At 57.0% G+C, this 11,009-nt stretch overlaps 1 protein-coding gene across 5 annotated transcripts; it reads left to right on the top strand.

The window, feature by feature from the left end:
* The first annotated feature begins 5,515 nt into the window (after positions 1-5,515).
* On the top strand, positions 5,516-10,950 carry PRR14 (proline rich 14). Of its 5 annotated transcripts, none has more exons than XM_059153913.1 (12): positions 5,516-5,923; positions 6,715-6,786; positions 6,909-7,077; positions 7,677-7,798; positions 7,870-8,059; positions 8,289-8,332; positions 8,568-8,632; positions 8,944-9,532; positions 9,885-9,954; positions 10,035-10,126; positions 10,416-10,487; positions 10,578-10,950. In XM_059153913.1, exons 1-12 carry the CDS (start codon positions 5,745-5,747, stop codon positions 10,855-10,857), a joined length of 1,944 nt encoding a protein of 647 aa, XP_059009896.1. In that variant the 5' UTR covers positions 5,516-5,744; the 3' UTR covers positions 10,858-10,950. The 5 variants fall into 5 exon arrangements, with proteins under 5 accessions (XP_059009896.1, XP_059009895.1, XP_059009897.1 ...); XM_059153912.1 differs by having other exon boundaries at positions 8,523-8,632; XM_059153915.1 differs by having other exon boundaries at positions 5,754-5,883; positions 8,523-8,632.
* Positions 10,951-11,009: the final 59 nt, after the last annotated feature.

The raw sequence follows: 11,009 nt of genomic DNA, 5'->3' as shown, positions 1-11,009 counted from the left end.
TCTTTTATACTGAGGGTTATATTGTGTTTTTAAAAGTAGCACAGTAGGGATACCCTGCTGCCTCAGCTACTAAGCAGCTGCCTTCGGCTCAGGTCACGATCCCAGGGTCCTGGGATGGAGCCCTAAGCCCAGGTCCCTGCTCAGCCTGCAGTCTGCTTCTCCCTCTCCCTCCGCTTCTCTCTCAAATAAATAAAATCTTTTAAAATAAATGAAAATAAAAGCAGCCCTGTAAATGCATTACTTCTCTATTCATTCATTTGTTCGTAGCAACAGGAGAATGAAAAATCATTCTAAAAGGCGTGCCATATGGGGCGCCTGGGTGGCTCAGTGGGTTAAGCCGCTGCCTTCGCCTCAGGTCATGATCTCAGGGTTCTGGGATCGAGCCCCGCATCGGGCTCTCTGCTCAGCGGGGAGCCTGCTTCCTCCTCTCCCTCTGCCTGCCTCTCTGTCTGCTTGTGATCTCTCTCTGTCAAATAAGTAAATAAAATATTTTAATAAAAAAAATTAAAAAAAAAATAAAAGGCGTGCCATAGTTCTGAGAGGCTGCCACCAAATTGTTTGCAGCCTCCTGCGTTGGCCCTCTGGCCGTCTGCACAGCTGAGGTAATCCAGGCACGGTCCCCCTCCCTGAACTCCCTTGCCCTTCAATTCTCAAGATGATCCATCACTTTCTCAGAGAAGTCTCTTTCTCCAGCTCTGCTTCTGTGCTCTTTCAGGAACCTGTACACAACCTGAGTTTAGCATTTATCTCACTCTGCACCGTGTCTGTTGACTTGTCTCTCTGGGGAAAAGGACTCTCACTGTCTCGTCCACCATCGTAGCGTCGGTGTCTGGTATGTGCTTGGAATTCAACAAATGCGTTGAGCAAATAAATGGATACCTTAGCCCGTATTTAGAGCCTTCTCCACCAGCCAGGCCCCATGGATGTGTGTATGTGTGTGCGTGTGTTACGGACCTCCCTGCCCCGACACGGTCACTCCAGCTGTGAGTACCACTGTCCCTCTGCCTTCCCAGCCTGCAACACCAGGCACAGTCACTTCCAGAAACCTCTACCTAGACTTGTTTTCGGAGTGCTAGAGCTGACCTCCACCCGACACCAGAGGATGCCAAGGATGGCCTTTAGACAGCATGGCGGCCGCCCGACTCGCCCCCCAGCTGAGCCAGCTGTTCTCACAGGCACTGTCTGCACTCATTTTCTTCTTTTCTTTCCTTCTTTTTTCTCTTCAAGTGTGAAGGGAGCATTGAAAATGCCTTTGTGGAATATGTCCGTGATGCAGCCTGTAAGCCTCTCCTGAAAACGGCCTACTCTGAAACATCTGCGTGTAACCGCAGCAGGGACTTTCAGATATTCTGCTTTATTTAAGCGAAAACGCTAGTATTTTTGTTGGTGGCGGTTTAAGTCTACGTCCAATCAGGAGAGGGAAAGTACACAGTAATTTGAACAAGGACAGTTTATTCTACAGAATTACTGGGGCAGGGGTGCCTGGGTGGCTCAGTCAGTGAAGCAGCTGCCTTCGGCTCAGGTCATGATCCCAGAGTCCTGGGATGGAGCCCTATGGGGGGTTCCCTGCTCGGTGGGGAGTCTGCTTCTCCCTCTCCCTCTGCCCCTCCCCCTGACTCATGCTCTGTCTTGTTCTCCATGTCAATAAATAAATAAAATTCTTGGGGCACCTGGCTGGCTCAGTCAGTGGAACACGAAGCTCTTGATCTCGGGGTTGTGGGTTCGAGCCCCATACTGTGTGGGGAGATGACTTAAAAATAAAATCTTAAAAAAAGAAAAAAGAATTATCAACTATAGCAGGGAAGTAGAGAAATGAGGGACTGGGATGTGTATTCGCTTCCGGGGCTGCCATAACAAGTTACACAAACTAGGTGGCTTAAGACAACACACATCTATTCTCTCATCGTTCTGGAGACTGGGAATCTGAAGTCGAGGCATCGGGAGGGCCATACACCTTCTGAAATCCTGAGTAATAACCTTCCACGCCTCTTTCTAGCTTTTGGCGATTGTTAGCAATCTCAGGCATTCCTGGGTTTCAAGATGTCTGCGTCTCTGTGCATGTCTTCACAAGGCGCTCTCCTTTCTATGGGTATCCAAATTTCCTTTTTCTTTTTTTTTTTTTTTTTAAAGATTTTATTTATTTATTTGACAGAGAGAGATCACAAGTAGGCAGAGAGGCAGGCAGAGAGAGAGAGAGAGGAGGAAGCAGGCTCCCTGGCAAGCAGAGAGCCCGATGTGGGACTCGATCCCAGGATCCTGAGATCATGACCTGAGCCGAAGGCAGTGGCTTAACCCACCGGGCCACCCAGGCGCCCCCAAATTTCCTTTTTCATACAAGGACACGTCATCGGATCAGGATCCACCCTAATCCAGTATGACCTCACTTGTGTCTGTAAAGATTCTATTTCCAAATAAGGTCACAGTTACAGGAACTGGATATTAGGACTTGAACATATATTTGAGGCGGGGGAACACAATTCTGCCCATTACAGATAACAGGAAGTAAAGATTCTCAACAATGCAGGAATAGCAGATAAAAGAAGTCACTACCCCAGCTGGGGATGCAGCACCCAAGGAAGAGCCTCTACCTGGGCCTCCCCGGGGTGAGATCTACAACTTTTCGGAGGGAGCACCAAAGTTGCTGGGGTGCCACTTCTGGTGGAACTTGCTGGAAATCCCTCTGCGACTCCAGGGAAAACTGCTCACAGGAAGGTGCCTCAGAGGCATTGCACCAGAGAACCGTCCAAGGGATGCAGCAGGGGAGCTTCTGGCCAGTGTGCCCGGCAGGAGCTTGGCACTGGAGAAGCGGCCTGCGCTTCAGAATCTGGGCACGGGGGAACCCACTTGTAAACCCCAAGAGCCTGCCAACAGGGCTCACTGCAACCAGGAAGCAAACTCCTGCCTACTGACACATTTAATATGATGCCGGTTGGCAAAGAAAATGTATTTAAAGGGCTCAGATCCCTTTTCAGAGAGGAGGCAAGACGCATGAATTTGCAGCTGGAGTGATAAACTCGTAACTGGTAGAGACACGTACCATTGTTTCAGATACTAATGGACATCTCCCTTCACTCTTCTTTAGTCTCTACTTTGCTCAACCTTCTCCCCGCCTCTGACATCCTCACCATAAGCCCTATCACTTTACCATTCAGTTGTTCTAAACTTGACACCCTCCTATCATCTCCCCCTCGAAAAGAAAAAAAAAAAAGAGAGACAAATACAGTACTGGTGGCAGGTGGCCCTCTAACCCGGGAAGCAGAGTTAGACCAGACGCAGGAGCAGCTTTCTCAGACCAAAACAAATTCCAGCAACTCGTAGTAGCTGACCAAAGTGGAAAGGCCCCAGAAGGGGTTCTTAAAAGCTCCTCACCTGGGGAATTAAATTGATCACGAATTGCTGACACTTGGCTGGGACAAGTCCTTTAAGGGAGAGAGGGCTGAGCAATGGCTCTTCTGTATACAGGAAAGTAAACTCTAACCTCCTGCGGGTAAGCACCTGTCTATCCCCAGGCACCACGTGCAGGAGGTGTTGAAATCTTGTTAAATGGTTGATGCCAACCAGAAGGGCAACTCAAACTCAAGGTTTCCTGCCATTTTCCAGGAGTGGTTGTTACCAAAGGATCTCTAGCTTACCGTCCCACCCCCTCCCAGTACCCTGCAGCCACAATCCAGCCCACCCCACCCACTCTGGCTGATCTGGAGCTCAGCCGAGAGGCTTCTGCAAAGGTACTGAGCAGAGACGGCTTGAGGGCCAAAAGGAATAGAGGGTACCCCGAAAGGAGAGATGGTTTATCACCCATATTTTATATATTTTACCTGTAGCCCAAGACTTAATTTATCAGGCACATTCAGATGTATCTTCTGATTTTATTTTGATTTTTCAAGTCTATTTCGAGGTAGGTATGACAGAGTTTATTGTTCTCATTTTACAAGTGAGGCCACTGAGGCTGGGAACAGTTAAGCAGAAGTGAGGCCGAGTCTGAAGGAGCCCCGAGTTTCTGGAGAATGATACAGCCATGTGTCAACCTCCAGCCACATCCCCTGCCCCAACGGAAGCTATGTGGGGCCTCTTGCTACTGGATCAGCACACACTGCCATGCCCTGGAGTGTGTGCACAGGCGGTGATAAGAGTTGTTGAAATGGTAGTCACAAGGAAGGCAGAGGTGAAAGTGCTCACCATTACTAGCCTGGGCTTAGGGTCAAGACACCCCAGTCTACATTAGACTTAATTTGATGAACGCCAGCACACCAACTTAGGGTCTTAGGGCTGTGCCTCCCTACCAGATTCTCAGGCCCAGGCCCTGACCCTTTCCTCAGGCTGCTCCCTCAGGCTGATTTCTTCAGGAGACCCAGAGAATCAAAACTCTGATCAGGCATGCTCTGCCCTTGAAAGTTTTTCTTGCCCTGGGGCTTAGGAAGCACCTGTTTAAGCAGAAAAGTGAGAGTCTGCAGAAGGGCTCTCGGCTCACCAAGGTTGATCCGCTTTTCCAAGCAGCCACAGCTGGAGCGTCACCACACCCCTAAGGAACCCCTCTACCCCTTCAGGCACCATACAGCCAGCGGGATCCAGGGCAGGGAGAACACCTCTAGCTGGAAAAGGTGCCGCCTACCCTTTGCAGAGACTCATCATGGATTTCCAGCGGGCCCTGCAGGCCTTGGGTTACAAAGAGTTGGCTGGGTCTGGAGGGGGAGCCCTGGATGCGTCCTTGCTTCCATCTGGATGGCTCTGGTGGAGCCCTGGGTTACAGGGCTGGGGAGTCTCTTTCCCCAGCAGCTCTTACTGACTGTGCGCTTTCCGTACATCCACTCGGCGTCGTGACTTCTATCCCCAAGCCCCAGAAGAAAGGATTCTGCTGGGCGGGGAACTCTGCACCTTCATCTCAGACGCAGGATTCTAGGCTTCCCGCCTTCCGTTTCCCGAAGGAGAGAAGGGCCGGTTTGGATCGGAGAATTCTGGGGACGGAGGACGGCTGCGAACCCGGGCACTGCGGTGGCGGTGAGGTGCCCTCGCAGCGCGAGAAGCTGGTGCGGGCCCACTCCGCGCCCCGGCAGGTGGCCCCCCTCCGGGAAAAGGCTTCCCGGCACAGCCTCCAGCTGCGGGATCTCCTCCCTTAGCACCGCGGGACGACTGCGCCTCCTCCCCCGGTGACTGAGGATGTCTCCCCCCAGCAGCGCTCGTGGGCGCCGGGACGGAGAGGAAAGCTGCCGGACCCCTCCGAGCACGCCGAGGTGGGGGTCGGCCCCGCTCCACCGGGCGCTCGCGCGGGCCACGCGAGCCCCGCACCTCCGGCAGGAAGGTCGGCGGCCGCAGCCTCCTCCCCGTCTGCGCTCGGCCCGGTCTCTCCGGGACGCCGCGCAAGCCCTGCAGCGGGAGGCTCCGGCGCCCGGCCCCGCCCCCACATCGTCCCCGCGACTCGGGGACCGGCGCGAGGAGTCCCGGGGGGGCCGGCACCGCCCTCGACGAGGCCGCTCTGGGAAGCTGCGAATTCCCCGGTCGTTACTATTCGGTTCACGTTCATTGGCCTAAGAACTAAAGAACCGGAAGATGCCCTTAAAAAACGTGGCGGCACGAGTCGCGACAGCCGCCTCCGTCGCTCGAGAAACTCGGGCTGGTCCTCAGCCGCCCACGGCCTGGCCTTCCGAAAATGACCCCCTCCGGCCCGCTTCGGCTCACCGAGGACCGCGCGGCCTGCCCTCAACTGCAATGGCGGCGGCGCCCCGTTTGGCTTCTTGCCCCTAGGGAAGATGGCTGCCGGTGGCTTCACTCCGTTTCTCGCCACCCCGGAAGACGGGGGCCGGCGATTGGGCGGTGCCCGAGGGCCCGGAGAAGAAGGCCCCTGGCGGTTGGGCAGTGCTGGGCAAGGCTGGTTTAAAGGAGCCGGAGGTAGGCGCCGTCGAAGACCCGGGATCCGCGGGAGGCGGCGGTGAGCGGCGCGCGGGGGAGGGCACCGAGCGGCTGGAGCGAGGGCGGGAGGAGGGAGGGAGCGAAGCCAACGCTGGCGCCATCTGCTCGCGGGCTGCGGAGCGCGCTGGGCGGGGAGCGGGGGGCGGCGGGAGAGGGGGTCTGTGGGCGGGACCTCTCGGGATTGGCGTGAAGGGGGTATCGGCTTGACAGTGGATCCCCGGGGATCCGGACTGAGTTCGTGATGCTCAGGCTCGGGCCGCTCCTCTCTGAGTGCAGCTTTGCGGAGCCCAGACTCCCGGGGACAGAGGACCCCCGCGGCGCCTCCCTGGAGGGACCGCGCTGTAGGATTCCTTCCGCAGGGACCCAGTCTAGGGAGTCTGGTGGGGCGGGGGCGGGGGGGCACCGTCGGTGTGCGGGAGTATAGCGTCGGAGTTCCCGGCCACTCGCTGGCAGTGGACGAGGACTGCAGAGGGACCCGGCGGAAAGGGAGACTCCCAGGACCGGGATCCCAGCGGATCTCAGGGCGGATTCTGTAGGGACAAAGGCCCCAGAAGCTCGGGCCGTGGGAGAACTGGCGCTGCTGCAAGCCAGGTTCTCCCAGCAAGTGCCAGTCAGGACGCGGGTGGATCCGCTCATCTCGGGCGACGGCCGCGGGAAGACACCCGCTCCGGACGGCCAGCCGGGGGCGCCCTTTCACGCCCCAGGGCTTCGGCCCTTGGGCTCCCGGGAGCCGCGGGCGGACCATGAAGGGCGGAGCCCCAGGGGAAGGGCTGGCCCTCACTCCCCGCTCCCCCGCTCCCCCCATCCCAGGCTGCGACCTGGGATCCCCCAGGGACTCCCCGGAGCCGCCGCTTCCCCCATGGACTTGCCCGGGGACTCCAGGTGAGAGCGCACCCCGCCCGCCTGTCTTGAGCTCGGGAGACGGGACCCTGGCGGCCGTCCCGGGGAACCGCAGAGCCCACGACAGGCTCAGGCGACCGTCCTCGGCTTCTCTCATCTTCCAGTTCACCTGGCCGGTCGCGTCTGTGCCGCCAGCCCCTGGCTCGAGCATTATGGGGAGCCCGGAGCCCCAAACGGCCGAGACTGCAGTCTCTAGCGGCCCCCTCACCTCTGGAGAAGGCCTCTCGGCGGGTTTTGGCTGTGGTGCTGGAAGATATTATGGCTGCCCACATGGTGAGCTCCCTCAACCGAGAGGCCCCTTTCTCCCCCGGGCCCCTCTTCAGAACCACAGTCAGAGCAGATCACTAGTGAGGATGATTGAGATCCAAACACCTCGTGCTCACACCCATTGCCACGCAGCCTCCCTAATGCAAGAGGTCTCCTTGGCTCTCACTTAATCCAACCTAGGTCTGGGCGGGGTCTTTAGTGCCCATTCCCCACAAAAAACCCTGCCGGGCTGGAACCCCATCTCTACAAGTGCTCTTAAGTATGAGAAACCCTTGCTTTCTTCCCGGCCCAGCGTCTAGGCCATTCTTGGGAAAAGGCTGAGGTCTTTGGCTCCATTGCACAGGTTAGAAAAACAGGGCCGTGACTCACCCAGGGTCACTCCTTTCCATTTCTCTAAACAGCCTGTGCGAGATTACTACAGCTCCGGACATCTACTCTCTGGCCCCGAAACGGATTCGGTTAAATGCCCTTCTTTGGGTTCTGAAGCGAATTCTAGCCATAGCCTCTGTCACTTCTGTGGCATGTGGCCCCGTTAGGCTCAGAAAGGCCCCGCGCGGTCCAACCTCATTTCACCGCCTTGCCCTCGACACTTCCTCCTCAATCAGGTTCCCCTGGCGTCCCAGGAAGAGACCCCCTCCACACGGCACCGCAGCGACCGGCAGGACTCTGTCCACAGCCAGCCGCCTGCCTCGCCACCCCAAGAGGCTGCGTGGCCCTCACAGACCAGGTGAGCATGGCGGGACGGAGGGTACGCAGGAGCCCACCTGAGCCCCTCTGATCTTCTTGCTTCCGCTCCAGGCCTCCCGACCCACTGCACTTATGCCGAGAGCCCTTGAGCCGCATCCACCGGGCCTCTTCTACCCTGAGGCGGCGACCAAGGACGAGCCCTGGCCCAGAGGAGGGCCCTTCACCGAAGGTGGACTGGGCCCCCCAGCCTACTCTGGTGGTGATGCTAGAGGACATTGCCAGCCCACGACCCTCAACTGAGGTATGAGAATTTGGGGTAAGGACATAAGGGTTCAGCTGGGATAGGTTTTGCCCAGAGCAAGGAGAGCAGCATTCTCTATGGAAGACACTGAGGAGAGACCTATATGAAAAAGTCTTTGGTGTGACCCCTGGCAGGCTTCTGGACGCTTGAGAGGGTCAGAATGTGGGGAGCTAGAGAGGCCATAGGGGGCTTCCCTGCCTCCCCCAAAACATCCTTTGTTTCCATCCAGGGTTTTGCTGATGAGACTCCCAACTTCCTCATCCCCACGAGAAGGTGAGAGGGCTGGGGCACGGATTGTCGAAATGTCCAGGCAGCAGTTGTTACCCCGGCAGCTAGAGCTAAGGGCGTCAGAATTTGCTTGTCCGGTAGCACCTTCCGAAGCCTTAAGGGACTGGGGAGGTGCTGGCTTGGGTGGGACCCGAACCGGGAAGCTCCCTCAGCCTTTACTTTCCCTTCACCCCAGAGCCGAGCCCGTGACGCTTGTTCACCAGTCAATGCCTCCGTCCAGGGACCCGGATCCCCCATTCCAGCCGTCTGCCCTGCCTGAGGACCCTCCGGAGACCCCACCACCAGGTAAGGACTCAGAGGGATGAGATTCAGAGCTCTGGAAAATCCTGGCTGAGCTTAAAAGTGTCCGGGGCAGGGGGGGGCGGTGAAGGAAAGAGGCTTGTCTCCCTCCCTGAGGGGAGTTTGGCGTGTGAAGATGGGGTACAGACTTCAGAGGCCTGACGATCAACTCCTAAATGTAGGGCCTGGTCATTTAGGTGTGGGCTTCTACCTTCGTGAGGAAAGCTTAGTGGTTGGGGGAGGGGCCGAGGCTACCAAAGTAGAGCTTAGGCACCTGCAGCCGAGGAATGCCCACCTGAGCCTCTCCTTCTCCTCAGCCCCGGATCCTGTACTGGAGCCCCCATCGGTCCCACCGCCGTCCAGCCTTTTACGCCCCCGCCTCAGTCCCTGGGGCTTGGCCCCGCTCTTCCGTTCCGTCCGCTCCAAGCTGGAGAGCTTTGCTGACATCTTCCTCACGCCCAACAAAGTCCCACGGCCCCCACCCCCATCACCCCCCATGAAGTTGGAGTTGAAGATTGCCATCTCAGAGGCCGAGCAGTCCCGGGCTGCTGAGGACACTGCGTCTGTCAGCCCCAGGCCCCCTATCCGCCAGTGGCGAGCCCGAGACCACAGCCCCCCAGCACTTCTCTCTAAGCCCTCTCTGGGCCGAAGCCACTCCTGCCCTGATCTGGGACCTCCTGGCCCAGATGCCTGCAGCTGGCCCCCTGCTCCCCACCACCCAAGCCGGTCACGGCCCCGACGGCACACCGTGGGTGGTGGAGAGGCCGCCCGACCCCCACCACCCCCTCGGCCCTGTCTCCGGAAAGAGGTCTTCCCTCTTGGAGGAGTGGGAGGCTCTCCTACCCTTGTCACAACTTGCTCGTCCACCGCATCTTCCTCCTCCTTCTCTGAACCTGCAGAACCCAGGTAGTGCTCTCGATAAACCCTTCTTTTCTTTCTTTTTTTTTGGAAGATTTTATTTATTCATTTGAGAGAGAGAGCGAGTACATGCACGAGTTGGTGGGGCGGGCAGAGGGAGAGGGGGAAGCAAACTCTGCCTTGAACAGGGAGCCTGATGTGGAGCTCGATCCCAGGACCCTGGGATCATGACCTGAGTCGGAGTAAGACACGTAACTGACTGAGCCAGCCAGGTGCCCTCCGATAAACCCTTCTTAAAGCCCTGGCGCAGTCTGGGCTCAGCCTCCTGCCCTATTATCCAGTGGGCAGGAGATGGAGGTATTGCTATAAATTTGTCCATGAGCCTTCACTTTCTCTGCAGGTTGGGCTCAACCAAAGGGAAGGAGCCAAGGGCCTCAGAGGACCAGGTGCTTTCAGACCCGGAGACCAAGGTAGGAGTACAGATGTGGGGAGGAGGCAAGTGGGAGCCTGAGGCCATGCTGCACCCTTACCCTCTGCCCTGTTTTCATAGACCATGGGAAAGGTTTCTCGATTCAGAATACGCAGAACACCATCCCGTGCTCAGCTAAACCTTACACCAATGGGGCTGCCTCGACCAATCCGGTGAGTGGCTCATCGTACGTGGAGCTGCCTTGGCGAAACAGGTGTAGGCTCAGATCCCCTGAAGAGTGGCTTTGTCTCCGCTCAGGGAACGTAATCCAGCTTGGAGGAGTCCATTTGGTCTGGACATGGTTTGCACCATCTGTAGATGGTAGAACCATCTGTCTGCCTTAGGCAGCATTCCTGGCCCTAGCGTGTCCCAGAAACTGAAATATAGACCAGGCCTTGCTTATCATTTTTCCAGGGTACAGCGGCTCTGGGTTTTTCATTGGCCTCTGCTCTTTGCTCCCAGGTTGAACAAGAAGGAGTTCAGCTTAGAAGAAATTTATACCAACAAGAATTATCAGTCGCCTACAACCAGGAGGTGAGACACTTTGAAGGCTTGGGGGTAACAGAGGGAAGGCAGGAGCCACGGGCCCTGCTGGTAACCAGCATCCCTCCCTGCCTGGTTCAGGACCTTTGAGACCATCTTTGAGGAGCCCCGGGAGCGCAACGGGACTTTGATTTTCACCAGCTCCAAGAAGCTTCGGCGGGCTGTAGAGTTTCGGGACAGCAGCCTCCCTCGATCCCGGCGGCCGTCTCGGGGGGTGCGGGCTGCGGGTGGCAGGACCCTCACCCCCAGCCTGCCCCCCAGCCCAGACGTGGGACCTCTGCTGCAGCAGCGGCTAGAGGAGCTGGATGCCTCACTCCTGGAAGAGGAAGAAGTAGATAGGGAGCAGCCCCGTCGGACCTAGGAGCTCCATCTGTTTGTCCATCCGTCCTGAAGCATCTGAGGCAGTTATATATTTTTCTCTATATTTCTAGTAAAGTTTTCGATATGTTTCTGATCCTTTCGTATGTCTCTACCTGAGTTTGAGATGGATTGACGGTACTGGCTCCTGTTTCT

This window comes from Mustela lutreola, chromosome 17 (genome assembly GCF_030435805.1).
Source record: "Mustela lutreola isolate mMusLut2 chromosome 17, mMusLut2.pri, whole genome shotgun sequence".
Lineage (NCBI taxonomy): Eukaryota > Metazoa > Chordata > Mammalia > Carnivora > Mustelidae > Mustela > Mustela lutreola.
Note: the sequence above shows the minus strand (reverse complement) of the source record. Positions and strands in the feature narration are given on the sequence as shown.

What these genes read in the sequence shown, in the direction of transcription:
- PRR14 (XM_059153912.1), top strand. Translation starts at nt 5,745, where the DNA reads ATGGCTGCCGGTGGCTTCACTCCGTTTCTCGCCACCCCGGAAGACGGG. An exon ending in GCGTGGCCCTCACAGACCAG is followed by an intron (nt 7,799 to 7,869) that starts GTGAGCATGGCG and finishes CTTCCGCTCCAG; the next exon opens with GCCTCCCGACCCACTGCACT. An exon ending in TCCGGAGACCCCACCACCAG is followed by an intron (nt 8,633 to 8,943) that starts GTAAGGACTCAG and finishes CCTTCTCCTCAG; the next exon opens with CCCCGGATCCTGTACTGGAG.